The sequence below is a fragment of the Lycorma delicatula genome, chromosome 1 (assembly GCF_047948215.1).
Source record: "Lycorma delicatula isolate Av1 chromosome 1, ASM4794821v1, whole genome shotgun sequence".
Lineage (NCBI taxonomy): Eukaryota > Metazoa > Arthropoda > Insecta > Hemiptera > Fulgoridae > Lycorma > Lycorma delicatula.
Genome location: NC_134455.1, coordinates 197,010,188 through 197,031,150, shown reverse-complemented (window position 1 = coordinate 197,031,150; position 20,963 = coordinate 197,010,188). Strand labels below are relative to the sequence as shown.

Genomic DNA, 20,963 nt, shown 5'->3' with positions numbered 1-20,963 from the left:
CAATACACACTACTTAAATGGGTGGGTGGTGAAACAATCCAAATCAAACACATATTTTAAATACGTGTTTGATCTGGATTAAAGACACAAATAGATGTGGAGACAAAACAATTGGTAAGAGGGTTATGATACCTTCAAAACAGTAAGTTGGTACCCTGTGATGACAATTGATCAGTTGTTGAGTGAAACTGATTTGTTTATAATCTTATTTTACAATCGTGAGTCCTCTTGAAGTTTGTGAATCGGTTGAAAAGTGTGCTGTGATTCATTTTTTGGTTTTTGACAGTGAAAAACAGTTAAAATTTACACTCTCTCCCTCTCTCTGTGTGTGTTTTTATTACACAGATTATTATAAGAAATAATAATCTGTGTAATAGTATGTTATTATCACTTCACACTAAAATTCAGTCTATAGCTAGTTGGACATGATTGTATTTAGCGATTTCTTTATCAGTAATTAATATTTTTTTTTGTTACCGAAATAATCTTTGTTTTAAATTTATATAAATAACTGTAAGTTATAACGTAAAAAAAAACCGGCAACAAAACAAAAAAAAAAACTGCCAGCAACATCAGCCAGAGTGAGAATAGCATCAGTCACTGAAGATGATTATTATAAGAAAAATTGAAAATATTTTTTATTTATTTTTGTTAGATTGTTAATAAAAATGTAGGATTTTACTTAATTACTCTTAGAATTATGTAAACACTCCAGTAAATGAACAAATAAAATTAATACCTAAATAACTATTTCAGTTTATGTGTAAGTGTAGGAAAATTCTAAGAGGTTGTATTTACAATCATAATGCACACTACACGGTACACAGTACAGCAATTTCAAAACATGCAACTGAATTATGAAGATGAATGGAGCAAAGTTATAAATTTTTAAATTTAACAAAATTAAGCTAGACAATAAACAAATAAATTTATATCAACATCTTATAGTGTCATCCTTAGTCTTCTTCTAATTTTAAGTGATACAAGATATGACATAAAAAAAAAATAAATGACTTTGGATCTTAAGACAGAAATTGGATTATTACATATTAATCTAACAGTATTTAATCAATTAAAAAACACAACAGAATTTGTTCATAAAATTAATCATCATAAGAGAATTTAAGATATTTCTGATTTCAAGTCGGCCTTATACATATACATATTTTATGCACATTCTGTTCAAAGGCTAGTACTATATAGCAAATAAATGAAATTATTATGAAAATAATTTCTTTACATAATTTATACACTAATGTGTAGATTTTGGTTAATCTTCTTGGAAGTATGTTTCAGGATTAGCTGCAACTTTTTTTAAAATTATAAATAACACCATTTTAGTGCCAAATAGCTAGAAACGATTTTTAATGCATTTAATTAATGAAATTATTAGAGTTAAGGAAAGAAATTAGTTTTGATTTAAGAAATAAAAAATTCTAATTGGCCACTTTGATAGCTTCAGCCATGAGTATTGTGCAGAATAACGTTTGATCTATAATAATATGTACTGACTTTATGTTAAATAAAGATGGTTATTTATTAATAATTGGGAAACATGATAAAATATATTGGAAAATATACCTCACAAAACTGAACACCACGGCAACTGTTACCCATATGGTCCAGCGGGGGTGACCATGAACAGATACCCATTACGTTTGGTATAACTACAAGCATTCCGCCGCAAACACCAGATTTGGCAGGCAATCCAACCTGTAAAATTAAAAAAAATTAATTAAAATTTCAACAAAAAATACACATTACTGAGAATTTATAAATTTACTTTTAGTTAACTTATAATAAAAATGAATAGTTATCTGCGAGTACTACGTTGCAACAATTATTTAAGTAAACTTAAAACCACAAAGATTGTTTTGTTAACAAAAAAAAGTTTAAAAAGAACACTAAATACAATCACACATACACACACACATATATACACACACAGTAAACATCATTGTCTTCTAATAAAGTCTAAACAGTAGTTTTCAATTTTCATTATATTCAAAATCCATTTGGAAGTGAACTGAGGTTAACCATTTAGTTGTTTATTATTAAAGCATTAGAAGAGAACAGGAAGGAAAAAGAAAAGCATTAAAGCTGTCAAAGAATGAGTTATGCTAAACAGTAATTAAAATAATACAAAATGAAACAAATCAAGAAAAATTTACACAATAATAAAAATCTGTAACTAGATGTGTAGTTTGACTGCCAAACAATCATCAACCATTAGTCACTAGCAATTAAGTTTGCAGTATGTAATGTAATTCTCCATTCAAAAATTATGAGTTATTTTTGTGTTATAACTTCATTCCAAACATTTGGGAAAGTTATTAAACACACAAGTGCCCATCAACATTACATTTTAAAAGTACTTATTCTGAATATTTTTATTTAAGCCTCAAGTTCTTAGTTTACATTGTTAAAAAATTACAGGATAAAGTGGAATACACTTTACATTTATTGTATTTTTATAATTAGACAAAACAGGAAAATTTAATTTGTATAATGTACAACTTTGCACGTTTATGCTAAAGCAAAATTTGTATCTTAATATTAAATGTGTAGAGTCTGGCAAGGAATCGTAATGCTTATTAAATAACTGTTGTTCCCATATGGCTTAAATAAGGAAGCAGGAATATGCCTTCACCAGCATAAACTTGGCCATTTCAATTGCAACGGAACAGTGTAACATATTTTTTCTGTCAATATGTTATTTATCAACAAATGAAAAGTTTGTTATTGAATTCAATACATATGTATGTATGTGTACACTTTTTGTTTCGGACCTTGATTTCGAATTTGACTTAAGCATTATTAGAGGATTATAAAAATATATGAATGGCTGCACTGGCCATCATGTTCACCTCAAAATGGCTACCAAAATTAAATTTTTTAATCATAAAGTTGTAAGCTATTAATTTGGTTCAAACACACATTAATGTCAGGTTTATTAAAATATATAAACAGCAATTTTGTAAATCCACGGTAAACTCCCAAAATGCCCAAAAAACCGTTTAATGTCTTTTTATTGTAACTTTTTAGTAAGTGAAAAGAAATAAAATATGCCATAAAACCACCAAAACATGAAATAAACATATGATATGTAGAGTAAGTAGAAGTTAGATGCAGTAACTTTATTAGAAATGAATTTAATAATTGAGTAAAAACAGTAATAATAAATAAGAATGTTCACAATGTTTACTAGACTTATCATGATAACTGGTTTAGAAATGTTAATTCTGCTGATAAAATACAGTAATTATTTTTTTACAATTCAATATACATGGCTAAGCTTCTCTTGGAAGAAAATTTTGCAATTGGAGAGTCTTCAAGATCAATAATGAAAATAAACTCTTGGCAGGATATGTTCCATTTTATTTGCTACAGATGCAACTACATTGCAAGAAGTTATGTTGCAAAGCTGTTAGAGAAGTTTTTGACAAACGTTTACATTAATTTGCCTCCTGGCATGCCACTTTTTATTGATGAATTTTACATTTGGATTAGTGATTCCACCCTTAAAAAGTTATATGTGCTTAAAAGTTAATTGTATGTGAATGGACCAACTACTTAGAATTTGCCAAAACTCTGCTATTGTTGATGGATGCAATCATCGTTGATGAGTTGCACTTTTACTTGGAGTGTATCTAAAACAGAATTTGTTTATCCAGCAATCAAAAATTTGTGTTTACTTCAGGAATGTCTGCTTCACTGGATATGTGTAACTGTCTGCTAATGTATGGCAAAAGCCTTTAAGGTCAGAGGGTCTATTTCTTTGAGTAAGATGGAGTTAGTAATAGACAGTTCACTGAGCAACTTTGGACTACAGCACACTGATGCATGCATAGTATTTTTTACAAGAGAGTTCAGTCATGCATAGACCAAAGAACTCAGTGGCTGTTGCAAGGAAAATATTTTTTTACCATGTCACCTCCTAACACAATACATTTTATGGTTTCTTGATCACAAAATTTGTCCTTTTGTAACTATTTCCTGGAGTTACCTCAGTTCTGTTATAAAAGTTAATATAATTGGAAGAACTAAAGCCAATGTTTAAAACCAAATTCTGATGATTCCACTCACTCAAAATAGTAAGATGTGCAATATAAATTTTTAAATTCAGGCTGAAAGTGTATTTGCAATTTTTTAAGCACTTATTAAGGTAAATAAGTTAAATAATAATAGTTTTCCTTCAAAATTTATACATCTGATTAATATCAAATAAAAATAGATTGACTATAATAATTTAAAGTGCCCTGGTTTTTCTGTTTGAATCTTAATAGCATTAAAATTTTATAAATATAAAGCGTATATTTTCCACTTTCAGCGTTTATTAATTTAATATATTCTAATTTTTTGCCTTTGAATGATTTTTTAATTTATTTTTACAAGGGAATATTTGTAAGTGTAACTTGATCCATAGAATTTATTTGTTTGTAACTTATTACTTAATGCTTATTATATTACAGCTGCTACTATTGCAGTTATCATTATTATTGTTATAATTCTGGAAAAAGTTTAGAAATAAATTAATTAGATATATTCATCATATATATATTAATTAATAGTATCTTACTATTACTTATTACAATTGATGTCTGGAGTAAAACTTTAATTACATAAACACAGAACTGCTCAAAAGAAATTTTCAATTTGTGTACATTCTATTGCTTCATATAAAAATTCAACAAACTTTTTTTACAAGTTGTTTTATAAAACTTCCATTGTAAACATAATACAATTTTATCAAACTAATAAATATGATGAGTAATAATTATACTATGGTTAATCTCAAAAAAGTTTTTATATGTTTATCTATATATTCTGTAAACATGAACATTAACTTATATTAAAATGTAATTAGCATAGTTAATTATATTTTTTGAATAAGAAGTTACACCTGCAATACGCATTACTTTAGTGTTATTGACTTTTAATTGTTAACCTTAAGTAAATTAACCTAAAGTCACAACATAACATACATTTCCCCAAAAAATATACATAACATGTTACCCCAAAAATAATATTGCAAAACTGCACCTACATATCTTGCATCTCTTGTAATTTGCTTTTTGAACTGGGAATTAATGTACTTATAATGAAATTCTAAAAGTAAATATATTTTTCAAGCTTTAAAGAATATAAAGTAAATATTAATAACAATTATGTACAATCCAATACTTATAGCACTACAAAAAAATTACTTTGTATTTATCTAAGTAAAGAGAGAAATCACAGAGCAGTGGCAAAGTCAGGTCTGCATTAACACTTCAACATACATGATTTGTTTTTAAATTAACCTTGAGTTTACTTAAAACCTTATAGAAAACAGTACAGTGCAACTTTCTTCCAATAAAAATTTTAATGCAAATCTAACCATTAAAATGTTATTTGAAATTTCAGTAATACCTGATTTTGTTAAAAAATTTTTTTTAACCATCAGAAAACAATGAAATTTCATATAAATTCTCAGTATACCAGACAAATGCTGGAATTAATAAATATGATATTGCATTCATGCATTTTAAGCAACAGAGGTATTTTTTTGTCAGTATTCTAACTATTATTTAGGCTATGAAAAACTTTTGCAGCAAGAAAAACCTTTCTGTCTAAGTACAGAATACCTGTTGAATGTGAAATGAAGTAAAAAGATTGAATTTCCTTTCTATGGAGGATTATTTAAAAAAACTGATGATCTATTCACAGGCAGGAAGATTATAAAAGCTGACATTGAAAATATGTCACAAGAGTGAACTAAAACCAGGCAACTTCTGTTTCTTAAACTAGACTAGATCTTTTGTACAATGTAACTTCATTATGTAATTTTGAAATTTGTGTTACTTCATTTTTAAAATATGCAAAATGTTCTAACTTTAAACAATACATAATTTCTTTATAAACAGGAGTTCATAAGTAGTCTACAGGAAGTATATGATGCCAGTGATACAGAAGCTATCACTGGCATACTAATATTTAACAAATGCTTGTAGACGTAGACAGCAATTGGCCTTCAGAGCTCTAGAGTATGAACCTCCTAAATTGGCCTCACAATATGAATCATAAGTTCATACTTCTATTAAATAACACAAATGTAACTATTTTAAAACAATGGGAAACGAGAAAGAAAAAATCTTGATAATTAATGGATGTTTTAAAAATATAAATTTTAAAAATTTCAACAAAAATTATTAAAAAGTATGATGTCTTTTTAATGTTACCTTAAAAGCAAACTGCCCAGAGTAATCGTACATTCCACAACTGTGCATCAATGATAAAACATCTCTAATGGAATCAGGTTTTAAAACTTTCTCTTCAGTGATTGGACATATTCCACCATTAGCTAATGTTGCAGCCATTACAGACATACTTTCACAATTTGCTTCCATAGCACAACACTAATTCAACAAACAAAAAAATTACAAATAAAATTGTAGGAAACAACAATTAAAAACTATTTGGATCAAAGTGAAGTAGTAGCACTGTTTCACTAAAAAATTATGATTGTTGTTATTACACTCTTTACATCAAGTAAACTTGGGAAAAATAATTTGTTTTTCATTGTGGAAATTGCACTAAAATGAAATACAATTTTTTTCGTGCAGCTAATTGTCTTTCTTTTACTACAAATTTTAGGGAAGATTAATTCTCTATTAAAGACTGTTTGGTGATGCTAATTACTTTTTCTGATAAATGAACATTTGGATGAAAAGCAGAGTCGCTACAAATTCATCGTACAAACAACACTGGAATCTTTTTCTAATTGGAAACAGAAGAACTAGCTAGGTAACATTAATTATACTTTTACATACGTGCAAGTGTAATAATCATTATTGTATGCAACTTACAGTACTAATCTTATAAATCCATAACTATAACAAAATCTTGCAAATGAAAACATATATGCCAGTGGAGTTACTTTTAAGAATTTCAAATGATTTTTAAAAGTATTTTAAATAAAATTATTTTACACTAAACATTTGATCTATTTAGAAGTTTAATAATTATTACATTTTATTATAACAGCGATGAGTTAGGTTAAACATAACTCAAAGTTAGAAAGATATTCCTTTCGGTTCCCAAACCAGCATAAGGGATTCATTTACAGAGATTATTTAACTAAGGGTATTTGGAGTATTCTCCTTTATTTACCTTTTTTTTTTTTTTTAAAGTACCTAGGTGTTTATTGTGTGATAGTAACCCACTTATATTTATTTTTTAACTGATTTATGGTGAGTATCTTAAACCTACTTTGCATAAGCCTTCCATTGCTCTGGAAATAAAGATGAAAATGCTCTAATTTATTATGCTGTTTGAAAGTACAGCAATCTTTGGATGTTAAAAAAAAAAATAAATGTATGAATATACTAGAGTCTGAATTTCCTTCCTCAGTATTGTTGTAGATGAAGGATATAAAAGAAACAATAACTACATACCCCAAATTATAAACAGCCTGAATAAAGCTTATTCTGCAATTCTCATTATTGCAGAATTCTTTGTCTCATTATTTGAGAATTAGCTTCTTACTAATGGTGTGTTATGGTTATGTGTATTCATTGTTAACTTATGGAGTCATTTTTTTGGGTTCATCCAGGACAGTCACATGAGTTTCAGAATAAAAAAAACAATTGTTCATGTCATTAATTGTGTCCATTCACTATCATCAATATCCAATACGTTCAAGCAAGCTCAACTTTACATTTAAATAAATTTACATTTTCTAGTAATTATTTATATAATTATATTTTGAAAATCCAATTCATCTAATGTTACATGCTTATCAGGAAATCACAATTACAATACTCCCTACAGAGATGAATTTTGCTTCCACTGAACAGAAATGCTGCTTTTGAAAAACTCCTTTGTCATGCAGGTGTAAAAAAAAAGCAATGTACTCGTGTTTCCTCTAGGTGATAGAAAAATTGATTCCATAAACATTTTAAAAAGCAAGTTGAAGTTTTTTAAGAGAAAAGCTATAATACAATTAATGAATTTTTGACTAAAAACAGCAGTTGTTGAACTTAATATTATTAATATGTATGTATGTAGATATATTTTTAAAGTTAATTACCACAGTAGAAAGATTTATTGGTTCACTGCTGTGCTGCAACTGGTAATCTTGTGACCTACAGACAAGGCAGTTGATGTTTCATCATTTTTATCTATATAAAATATTATATTTTGAATTTTTTTTCATTCTTTTGTTTGTGTTTGGTAATCTTATATATTTTATTTTATGTACTGTAATTATATTTTGCATAATCTTATGACATATTCCTTTGGGAATTAAGATATTATGCAACAAGAGAAATCAAATACATAAATAAAGAATTTTATCTTACAAAATGAGGTGCCTTTACATTAACATCAAAATTCTTTTTGTTACTGAAGTAATATTTATTTTATTTAAAAATTAATTTATAACACATCCCAAATTATAATGTAAAAGAATAACTGTAAATTTGAAAAATCAATGTTAAGTAAGAAAACAATCAGTTTGAGCTTAATATGATTTATCAGTTCACTATAATACACAGTGAAAAAGGTTTTTCAATGATTATCAAAAAGAAATATTTTATATAAAATTAAAAGCAGTCATCTTATTGTCTACTTATTACAGAAAAGAAAAAGAGCCTCATGAACATCTCTACAGTAAAATACAATTAATTTTACAACTAAACATTTTTATAACTTGTATAACTGATCGCAAAAATCTATCTTGACTCTTTTTCACCTTTATCATTGTCATTATACATAAAATCTTCTTCTCTTATTATGTGTGAAATTAACTACAACTGGTGCATTTAATTAGATCTGAATTGTTACGTCTACGAAATAACAAATCTGATCTGTTCAGGTGATGAAGAACTGATTAGAGGAGATAATACAGCATCTCTGAATCACATGCGTTAATAATTTGACAACAAAGAAAAAAAATGAATGTCAGATACCTTACAGACACCACTTAACATGATCCATGTTCTATTTCCAAGAAATAGGTTATGATTTTAGTGCTGCTAACTTCACAACTTTACAGATTTCAACAATTAGGTATGAGAAGTTCAAATAAACAGTTAAACTTTTTTTCCTTTCTATTACATCATAATTTTATAGATTATTAGAGGATTTTTAATATTGTCCTTATTTAATCTATGAAATATATCAGTTACTCTGGATGATAGATAAATTTTGACCATCCTCTGTTTGAAATGATCATAAATTAGAGAAAAAACTAATTTATAAGATTTGTTCACAGAAATAAAATTTCATAAGAAACTGTCAAAATATAGTTCAGTACAAAATATCTCTACAACTACATTCTACATATGTTCGTAGATTTACATATAAATATATTAATATAATCTTTCTTATTACAACGTTCTTGCTGCATTATAGCTAGAGAAAATATATGAGATCAAAACATAATTTTTGTATGATAGATGTATAGATTGAACAAATGAACTTAAGTATATAATTATAGTTAATATATAAAAAACTGATTACCAACAAATAAATTTGACGCGTTCAAGCGCTTTTGGAATTAAATTCCATTCTCAGGAACTCACTTTATTCGTCATACTTGTAACAATAATTAAAACTTCACATGTTAATTGAAAGTTGTGATATTTGCATAAATGTAGCAGTTGGTCATCGTATTTTGAAATCATGTCATTGTAAATGTCCTGTCAATGTAGTGGTCTCAACTGTTATTTTAAAAGGGAAGGGGATCGGTTTGACCAACCTAATCTTTAGTTATTATTTAATACCTGCCTGTATAAAACATTGTTATCAGATGTTGTCTGTTCACTTATTCACTTATTAATTTATTATTTACATATAAATGGTATTTAATAAAATGTTAGTGTTATGTATATTATTAGAGTAATGGATTATATAAAATTATCTGGGTCATAATTACAGTTACTATTTATATGTTTAGCAAAATTGGATTTATCTACATGACCTTTATTTATACAAATTAGAAGCTTTTTTATTATTGAAAATGAACGAATGTTCATGCCAATGCACTTTAAATTGCAATCCACGCATTTCAAACTATATACTTACCCCTTATTTATCTAAAGTGACTTTGTTATTGTACGGTCTCAACATAACATATGTGACTACCACATTAACAGGACGTTTACGTTGATATAATTTTAAAATACGATGACCAACTGTTATAATTATACAAATATCACAACTTTCATATAATTAAAAAGTGAAGTTTTAATTATTGTTACAAATATGACAAATAATGTGAGTTTCTGAGGATGGAATGTAATTCCGAATGCACTTGAATGCGTCAAATACATTTGTTGTAAGCAATTTTTTTATATATTAACTATAATTACATAGTTACACCAACAGGTCATGCTTAGCAAAATTTTTATGAACTTAAGTAACTTGATAATTTTGGACAATTTCTTTTCTTACATTGTACTCTCAAAACTTTCACTTTACATAAAATCTATTTGACAAAATATTTACCTGAAAGTAGAAGTCCATACATTCTTTTAAATTGGTTTTTTCAGGATAGCATTGATGTTCTCTCATGTAAAATCCAAGGGCATAATTTCGATCAGCAGATTCTCTTTCAGATAAAAACACTGAATTGTTAAAGCCAAGATATTCTCCTCCAGCAAGTTTCTAAATGAATAAATCAGATTATATTTTATACCAATTAAAAGGATTTTTAAAAAAATATTATATTACTCACAGCTTCATACAAACAATTTAGATTTAAATTTATTTAGTTCAACTGAGTAAATAATAAATTAGATATTATAAAAATGCATTTAGTTTTAAAAATTAAAAAAAATCATAAGATGTCTGCTCATATAGAATAAATGAAACAAAATAAAACTGTTGGATCTCAAATTACTAACAATGATATTTATTTCAAATAAACTAACCTTTATTCCTTTTAATGCCAACAGTTTTAATTCAAATTTTCAAAACAGACGACTTTTTAAATAAATCTGTGAGAACCTACAAATTTTTTTCTATCAAATACAAAAACTTATAATTCCATTTTATAAATTAAAGAATGAGAGATACGTAGTTTTCTAAACATATTTCTGTGTAGATTAACATGGAAATTGACTATAGAGATTCACGGGCAGAAAAAAGTGAATTTGAGAAATGTGAAGAGAATTTTAATAAATTGGGGCACTCAGATCAGAGACCAAATCTAAGTTATCACAGTGCGTTTCTAATTCACATGCTAGTATAGAAAAGTAGATTTAAGCTCTCTCGCCAGACTCACAAATGGGATTCAATGTATAAGAATTCTTATTTCCTCGACCAGAAAACAATAACTATCAACCACTAATATATTAATCTGGTTGTAAATCTGACTAAGCAGCTTGTTACCTATTGTCAACTTACCACTCACTAATAATAAATAGTATTTAAAATTGATCTTGAGAGCAACTGAATCAATCTATAATTTCTGCAATATTTTGTTATTTTTAGTCTATTGTTTAATAATATTTTTTAATACATGAGTTTAGGTAAGTAAAGTAATTAAATGAAAATAAGAAATACAATTACTGTGTGGTTCAATTTAAATAAAAACTTATTTGTGAGATGAAAGAAAGAGAGAATGGGAGTTGGGCATCAACTTGCTGTAAAAAAAGAATGGTAAAAGAAAAAAGCAAATAAGAAATGAAAAAAAAATTCTCAGCCAATTGAAAAGAGTTTTTATAAAACATATTTAAATCAAAATCTGTTTTATAAAATGTTAAGATAGGCTTTCAAAAGTGGGAAATACCTTGATTTAGAAAAATTAATGAAATGGATTTAAGAACTTAAAAATTATTTTGTATTCTACAACAGATGATTCAGATTAAAGCAGACAAACTGACTTGCAGCTTTTGCTATCTCATAACTCAATTAAGGCTAACCATGGTTAAGTTGAATCATTTCATGGTATATGAACTTATCCTTATGATGTCACAAATCTATACTTCAGAGTCTACAGATAGATTATGAGATATTTCCACAGGTTTATATTCTTCTTAAGAAAGAAAAATTATATTCACTTCAGGAAATCATAATTACAGATTACCTCATCTATATGCAGTGTTCATAAAATCAATTATAAAATAATTTTTATTGCATCTTAAATGCATGATTTTTTTAAAATTTTTAGTGATCATTAAAAAGGTAAGAGGAAATATAAGTAAGAGACGTATTTGGGAAGTAACTCTGATCTACAAATATCTTGATCACAGCTCTGTGATCATCACTCCACACAAATGATCTTTCTCATATTTTAGCAAACCTATACCTACACTGAGAAAAACTTGTATTAATGTATTTTTTTTGTACACTGAAAATATTTATCGGGTAGCCTGGCAACTGGAACTGTCTATTCAGTTTTTAATATATGAAGCATTAAAGCAGAATATCACCAGAAATGAAATACATATATTAAAATATCATGAGTGATGGAATCATGAATAAAAGGGACCAGATCAATGAAAAATGTACTAAAATGTTGTATTTAGTTCCAGCCACCAAAGAGGAGTCTCTTTTTTCCTGTTTAGCCTCCGGTAACTACCGTTTAGATAATTCTTCAGAGGATGAATGAGGATGATATGTATGAGTGTAGTCTTGTACCAAAGAGGAGTCTGGTATATGCTATCTGCTCAAAACTTCACTAGAACAGATAATTCACAATTTCATCCTTGTTTTATCTTTCCTAAAATCTCAGTGCCTATTCTCCATAAATTACAGTTGAACCATTTCATAACCTGAAATTATCTCAATCTGAATGGTGAAGATTCTTTATAAGGGGCATAAAACAAAGTGAGATGGCAGTACTTGAGGCATCAGGAAGTTGATGAATTCTCAAATGAGATTGTCACTGGTGATGAGACATGGGTGCCTTGCATGACTAAGATTAGAATAATACATGCAGTAGAAGCACGTTTCATAATAAAAATAGGCTCAAACTCAAACAGGCAATGTCAACACAAGTTATTATGTTTTTTTAAAGGACAAGAAGTTTTGCCTAGTGAATTCTTGTGATGAAGCATAAAAAACTTCTGTCTCCTACTCTGAGTCACTTCAGAAACTGTAACATCAGACAAAGCACTGTCTAGTTCAGAAAATAAATGCAAGGTACTCAGTAGCAGTATTGAGTTGCCTCATGTTAATCATCAATGATATAAATGTCCAAACTTAATAAATCATATTATAATTTGGGTGGGAATAAATGGATCATGCCTGTGCAGTCTTATTATCTAGACTAACACTGTGTGACTTTTATCTGTCTTTTTCTAAATAGATTCTCTTTTCAGGCCAGAACTTTGAAGATTATGATGATGTCAGAGTAAAATATACAATTGATTGTTTTCACCAACAGCTTTGTCCTATGATGAGGAAATACAAAAACTGGGAATACTTTAAGATAATGCCTCTGCAATGGTACAAACTATGTACAAAAGCATTTATGGTACAGCCGAAGAGATAAATACATTAAAAAAAGTTAATTTCTTTAATATTTTAATAGTATCTACAGAGTGGGTGGGAAGTCCCTTTACACTGTAATAAATCCAGCTTAATCAAGCTCTACTGTTTTCAATTCTTACCGTTGACATCGCTCACTGCTGCTAGAAAAGGTGGGAAGGTTAAGCTGTGGTGGGGATCATCCTGTGTGTAAATTCGTGGTGGTACTGTCAAAGAATGTTTATTAGTTTGTCAGTGGGTCCATAAATGTCCACACATTGGTAAAACATTGGATAACATTATGAATGACTTCTTTGTCCATTTTTAGAAATTGTCACCATCATGGCAAACGTTACTGTCATAGCAGAAAAAGGCTTTTGCAACATGAAGTGTTTTTCATGCACCAAACAGTGAGTAGAGTGACAATGACCTTGATCAATGTGTTTATGCATTTCAGTTACTGCTTGAATGCTTACTGAGAGCAAATGATAAAAAGAATGTTATGTTCTCAGATGAGTGTGTGCGATTTATTGAAGCTCTCATAACTGACATTTTTTTCTGATGAAAGATAACCCTCACTTTTTTGAGGAAATTGAACATCATCCACTTCATGTTATGATTTGGACAGGGATGACAGCTGAAGATCCATCCCCTTGGTCCTTATTTTTTTGATGGCACAGTTAATCAACACAATTATCTGAGAATGATCGATGAGTGGTTCCTTGCAGAATTAAAGGCAAAAGGATTGCTGACATCATTATGTTTCAGCAAGATGGTGCTCTAGTGCATTTTGCTCTGAAAATGTCCAGGTGACTCAATGAAATTTTTTGAATCACTGGATCAGACACAGGTCAGAAGAGTTACTGGGTCTATTGCTTTGGTCAGCAAGAAGCTCTGACCTCACCATACCTGACAATGCACTCTTGGATTTTGTAAAAGAAGACATTTGATAATGTAGATACATCAACAATGAGCAGTTCAACAATGCTGTTTGATCAGCATTAGAAATGATCTTCTCCTGAAATGCTATTGAGGATGTACAACTGGACATGAAGGCACATACAGCTGTGCTTTGAACATGGTGGAACCCTCACAGACGTATTAGATATACAGAAGGTAAGCTGCATCTTTCGTCATAATTTCTTAACTAACACAAAGGGATTTCCTGTCAACCCATACTAAATTATCAAATTACTGCTGTATTATTATTATTTTAACATTGAAATAATAATAATAATGTAATAACATTACATTCAGTAATTACATTACAATTTATATTTTAATAAAATAATTTGTAAGTAAGAAATTAATTATTATTTAAAAAAAAAGTAATACATAACTTCAAGCCTTGACATCAACCTCTGATTTTTTAATTATACTTTTAATGCATGACTCTTGATTTACATCCTGGGATTTATTGTAAATGTGGATACTTTATGATTTCTAATTTTAAAATGGTCACATTTATTTTTTCTTGGAAAACTGTGTTTTTAGTAAAATTATATTTTGTTAGCTAAAATCCTAAGCATATTATTTGTGAATGAGGTGACACCTAATCAATTAGGATCAGGCTTAAACAAACCTCAAACAAGATTAATTAAAAGGAAAAAGCAGCTGTGAAAATAAATTCCTAAAAACTATGTAATTATAGTTTCAAAAATTCTTTAGAAGGGTTTCATAAAAAAAAATTTAATTAAAAAATAAATAAAGGAGTAAATACAAAAAAATCAAATGGATCTCAGGTTGCATATGGCACATACATGAAAAATTCCATTAGGCCAAGATATGACTTGTCTGAAAGTGAACTATTTACATACTGGTTGCATGAAAAAGTTATCAGTCCAAGAACTCTATTGGACCATTGAAACTCATTTTTCTACTGGACTTCATTAAAACTTTATTGAACTCTATTGGTGATCGCATAGTCGAACTGCACCTTCAAGAAAAATAATTAGCCAAATGGGTGCATCAGTGGAGTGAGACTGGATCTGTATAGGATAAAGCCTCTACTTATCAAAACACTGTCCAGTCAGCTGGAAATATCAAGCATGGGAGAATAATCTTGGGGATGAGTCCACATTAATCAATTCAATGGAATTCCCAAGACTTGAATTTGATGGACAGTGGATGTGGGATGAATTTTACACATTTTAACCAATATAAACTGAAAATTGTCTAGGAATTAACTGCTCTGCACAAACAGTTAAGTGTGTAGTTGCCAATAGATGTAGAGCTGTATCACATGCAAGATGACCAAAACAGGTGCCTCATCATGAGTAATAAAGTAATATTCTCACTCAACAACAATATAGAAATAATACTGCTGATATTGTATGCCTACAAATCCATGCCAACTGTGAAAAACAGCTACTACACAGACCTATCACAGGAAATTATATCTTACTTTTTGAGGATGATGATGGTGTCTCTATGACACTGTTAATTAAAAATTATAACCATATGTTGGAAACCTTCTTCCACTGAGTTTATCACAACTGGAATAAAGGAAGAGCATGGTTTCAAGAGGAAGGTGCCAGAGTACGTACAGCATGGCTCTCATTGAAAATCCTATGCTGCATTCCTTGGTGACTTCCTTCATGGTTTGGTGACATTCAATGGCCCTCCCATTAACCAGTTCTTACTGTAGCAATCTTTTTTTTTAAGGTGGTGTTTGAAAGATCAAGGTTTCACTCACATCATCCCTGATGTAGTTGCCAACAGATGTAGAGCTGTATCAAATGCACAATGACCTAAACAGTGCCTCATGTTTTTTAACAGCATTAAAAAATGCTATTTATTAGTAGATTGAGAATGTTATGCACCACGTTCTACATCACATCATGGCGAATGTCCTAAGAGATGGCAGCAATGCTTTGACTGTGACACAGAACATCGTAAAAATGTGAGTCTATTTTGTAAATCCAAGATACTATCTTAGTTAATTGTGTTAAGCTGTATTTATTGTGGTTAATAATAAATGTTACCCTAATTTAAAAATTAGTAAATTTAAATGCTATACTCTGTAATCTGAAATGAAAATGAATAATCACAAATTGCAGAGATACTTATCTTCAAACAGAATGTGATTAATAAGTGTAATAAGATAAATTTATTTTATATTTATTGAATCAAATAAATCATACAATAAAATGTAAATGCATATTATACTTTACTTAAGGACTTAAATTGCTATGCAAAAAATTTAGCAAAAATACTTTTCAAAAGAAAGAATACTTTATAGGAAAAATAAGAAAATTGAAAGACAAGGAATGTATAAGTAGTATGGCAAATGATAAAACATTCATTAAGCTTCAATCAAAAAGATATTTTCTTACCATGCATATATTAAAATTCATAGAAATAATTCAGATGTAAATTTTTTTTAAGTAAATGAAAGTTAAAAAAAAAAATTACAGATGAATATCAAAATTAATGCGACAAAAGATAAGCAATACCTTAAAATAATTCATTGTGAAGTCAAACTTTTCAGCCAAAGTCATTTCAGACTTTATAAGTGTTTTCAGTAGGGAACAGATTAAAATTGCTCCTGCATTGATCATCGGGTTATGAGGCTTCTCTGCAAGTAACAAAACAACATTTTTATAGATTTGCAGTGATATAATTGCTGTGTAATATTAACACCTAACTGGTTTCTTTTTTTTTAAAGAAATGAATGTTATCTTGTTCTTTTTTTGTTTATTGTACATATTTGATTAATAATGACCTAATGTACAATTTAAAAACAATTTTTTACAAGCAAAATGTATTTTATTACACACACACGCGCACAAACATATGCAATATTTGCAGAATTTCAGTCACACGTATATACAAAATATTTATGGTATTAGCTTTATAATTTTACTTACTCACAAAATATTTACATAATTATATACTTATATACTGATATATTTATAGAATTTCATATATAGTGCTGAAAGTGACTACACAGAACACAGTAAATAAACAACTCGCTATTACAGCCAGATCAGCTGATTATGACCAAATACACTGAAAATCCCTCACTTTAGGCTGTATTAAAACTAACAACTAGCATAATCTATCATTGCAGAATACTATATAAAAAAAAAAAAAAACTACATAAAACAACAGAATATTATGACAGAGAATTTATTAAAACTAGACAAAAAGTTGATGTTGGAATATTCCGACAAAGACTGGTAAGGAGTTAAGAAACTAATCAATTAGTAGCAGGTACTAAAAAATTACAAACTCTAAAATTACAATTTAAAAATTTTACTAGAAGCCACTTAATGTTGAAATGCTGCCGTGTTACTTTTTTCATAATGTGCACAGATTAATTTTTTTTAATTTAATTATATAAACAAATTACATAGAACTGTTTCAAAAAATGTTTTTTTCAAAAAGTTGAAAAACATATTTAAAGCATACAATCATTACAGGAAAATCAAAATAACAGTAAAAACTCTGGAAGGATTAAAACTGAAGTGAAATGGGCAGTGAAATAAGTTAAAGGAATCATTAAAAGAATCATCACGAACATAGGTAGACCTCATACAGAAAAAGGGACAACAAACTTTATCAAAAGGGAATGAAAAACCTTCAGGAAAATTTGAGTCCATCAAATCATTGAACAGTTGACTAAAACCATGGCAAACATTTTATCAGATTCAGAAAATGAAACAAATGAAATCTAAAATTTAGCTGTTTTTACTTCTTACAGTAAAAGACTACAAAATTATATTTCATAAATTACATGTATCTCTTGATAAAAAATTTGACCAAGTATTTATTTAAATAACTGGATAAAAAAATTAAGAATTAAAATGCACTGAGTCAATTAAAACAATGTATTCATTCTTAATAGTAAATGACACTGAAGTATTTGATCCGTTAACCTATTCCTGAATAATCAGTTATGCAAATCATTACAATGATAGATAAAACAAAATTCATCTACACCATCAGAGTAATTCTATTAAATGTTTTTTAAGCATTTAAGTGATTTTGTTAACACTATAAATCTGCATTACATCTTAAATTAAGACTACAAATCCATCCTTTATAATTATAGATGAACTTAGTTAAGTCACAAGTAAATCCTGAAAAAAGGTTAACATAATAACCAAACTCAATAGTGAACATAAAAACATCAGGTTTATTAAGAAAAATAAGGAGTTAATAAATTGGTTTCTCACTGCCTATCTTACTGAACCTCAGCATATCAGCATATCAAACCCACTAAAATGGAGGTGATATTTATAACTTACATTATGATAAACAACTTCATTATGATAATCTAACCATAGATAACTCAAATAGAGGAGTTTATATTCACCAATATAACAATTTATAGTCACTCTATGTGTATGACTGTGTGCACACATCAAATTTATGTGTTGTTGATTGTGTTGTGACTGTGTGTGTGAAAATTAATTTTTGTCAAGAATAATAATCATTAAAAGTAATAAATAAACATAAACATTGTCTGCATTTTCATCTATTAATAAAGAATACCAGGGGTTTGGCAGTAAAAGTGACCCATTTTAAACATTACATTTAAGCATGAAGTTTTACAACTACATATTATTAGTGTACACTGTTTGAAAGAATACTTCATACTATTCCTTACAGACATCCCTTTTTATAAATTATGTCCTTCAATGGTGTCCTGCATCATTGTTGGCAATGCAATGTTTGGCATGAGAATGCTCACTCTCTATAATCTTACTCAGTCTATTATTATGGCCTCAATTTCAATGTGAATGTTGTTTCTCATTTCCAGAATATTTGCTGACCTGTATGTTGCATACACTTTGGATTTCAGGAATTCCCATAAAAAAAATCACATGCCCAAAAATCAGGCAAATGAGGTGTTCAACTGATATGATCAAACCAGGAAACAAGGTGCTCTGGGAACATTCTTCGTAAAATTGTCATGGATGTTCAAGCTGCGTGAGCAGTTGCACCATCCTATCGGAACCACGACTGCATACTGATATTCTTATGATATATTTGCAGGTTATAAACTGTTGCAATGCAATATTATAACATAACAATCTGTTGTGACCATGACAGTGTTGCCTGCATTGTTTTCAGAAAAAATACGGACCAACAACACCCAGACAACACTCTCCATACCAAACAGTAACTTTTGCTATGAAGAGCTTACTCATGAAGCTGATAAGGATTGTGAGGCATGCAGAACCTAAATTTTTTTTTGTTTATATAGCTAGATAAATTGTAATGGGCTTTCTCAGACATCATCAAATAGATGAGAAAATTGGGTTGAGTGTTCATCATATCCAAAAGCTACTACAGAAATTTTGATGTGCCTCTAGATCTCTGGGCAAGAATTCTTGCATCACTTTCATCTTATACTTCAAAATCAGCTAATTTGCAATGACAACTTCACCACTACACCAACCAGGTGGGTCTTAGAATATGTCAAACTTTATCTCTATGTACAGAATCAAAAACCTTTATAAAATCTATAAGTGTTAAATGAGTTTAAAAATTATATTCCAGTCTTTTCTCTTTAGTTGCTTAACTGTAAAAACGTTATTCATGCAGGATCTTCCAAGTCTAAATCCACACTATATGTCCAAAATCTATATTTAAAAATAGAATTAAAGCTATCTTTCTGAAATCCATGTTCTTGCATTCATTCAATATATGTACACAAGGACACGCAATGAATTTTTTACAATAAAATAAGTTAAAAGAATTTTACAAACATACTAACTTTTGTTTTTTCAGGTAAAAGATTCCATTGTTGTGGTCTAAATCCCAAAAGATCAATTGATAATTTAGTAACTTCAAATCACTAACTAAATCATTATATTCATTTTGCTGGTTTAAATGAGGGGATTTCTCATCAGCTACAGAACACATTCTTCAACATTCTCTATATCATCGCTTCACTATCAGATGATTCTTGTACTTGTCTCTACTGGATTAGATAAAGGTAGTTGTGCAAATCCTGAGGCAGTACCTCTCTGCAAGATGACTGGCTTTTATCTCGCATATTTTAATGAGTTAAAAACTATTTTTGAAATGGTATAATAATACAGTAATAATATTTCTAAGACAAAAATAGCAGTCAGTGGAATGGTCTTTAGGTTTATGTTATACAGTATGTGTAACAAGTGCTGATTTTCATTCGATCATAGTTCATTTATATATCATGGTTAAAGGAGAAACTGAATGTGAACATTAGAAAAAATTGAAGTAACTGAACATAAAATCTAAATAACATAAGATAGCCAAATTTTATCCCAAGCACAATCAAAATAAAATTTATAAACCATTTCAATTAAAATAGTAGTAGTCATTCTTTAATCTTTGAATATAAATTTAACACAATAACAAAAGTTGTCTGGATAATTTACTCCTGTATGTTTTTTTACAGTTATGCTGTTAGCAAATATAAAATCTGACAAATCATTTTATTATTAAAATATATGATTAAAATATAAAAGCATACTAATAATTCACTGAGGCAGACAACAGTAAGAAAAGTA

The 20,963-nt window shown here is 28.6% G+C and overlaps 1 protein-coding gene across 5 annotated transcripts in view; it reads right to left on the bottom strand.

Moving 5' to 3' along the window:
- Positions 1–20,963, bottom strand: part of GLS (glutaminase) — a 102,564-nt gene that overhangs the window by 18,429 nt on the left and 63,172 nt on the right. For all 5 annotated transcript variants that reach the window (XM_075369749.1, XM_075369758.1, XM_075369766.1 and 2 more), the window contains 4 exons: positions 16,914–17,035; positions 10,492–10,650; positions 6,222–6,398; positions 1,582–1,713 (listed from right to left, as the gene is read on the bottom strand). In XM_075369749.1, the coding sequence (XP_075225864.1) occupies positions 1,582–1,713; positions 6,222–6,398; positions 10,492–10,650; positions 16,914–17,035 (590 nt within the window). The remainder of the gene's footprint in view (positions 1–1,581; positions 1,714–6,221; positions 6,399–10,491; positions 10,651–16,913; positions 17,036–20,963) is intronic.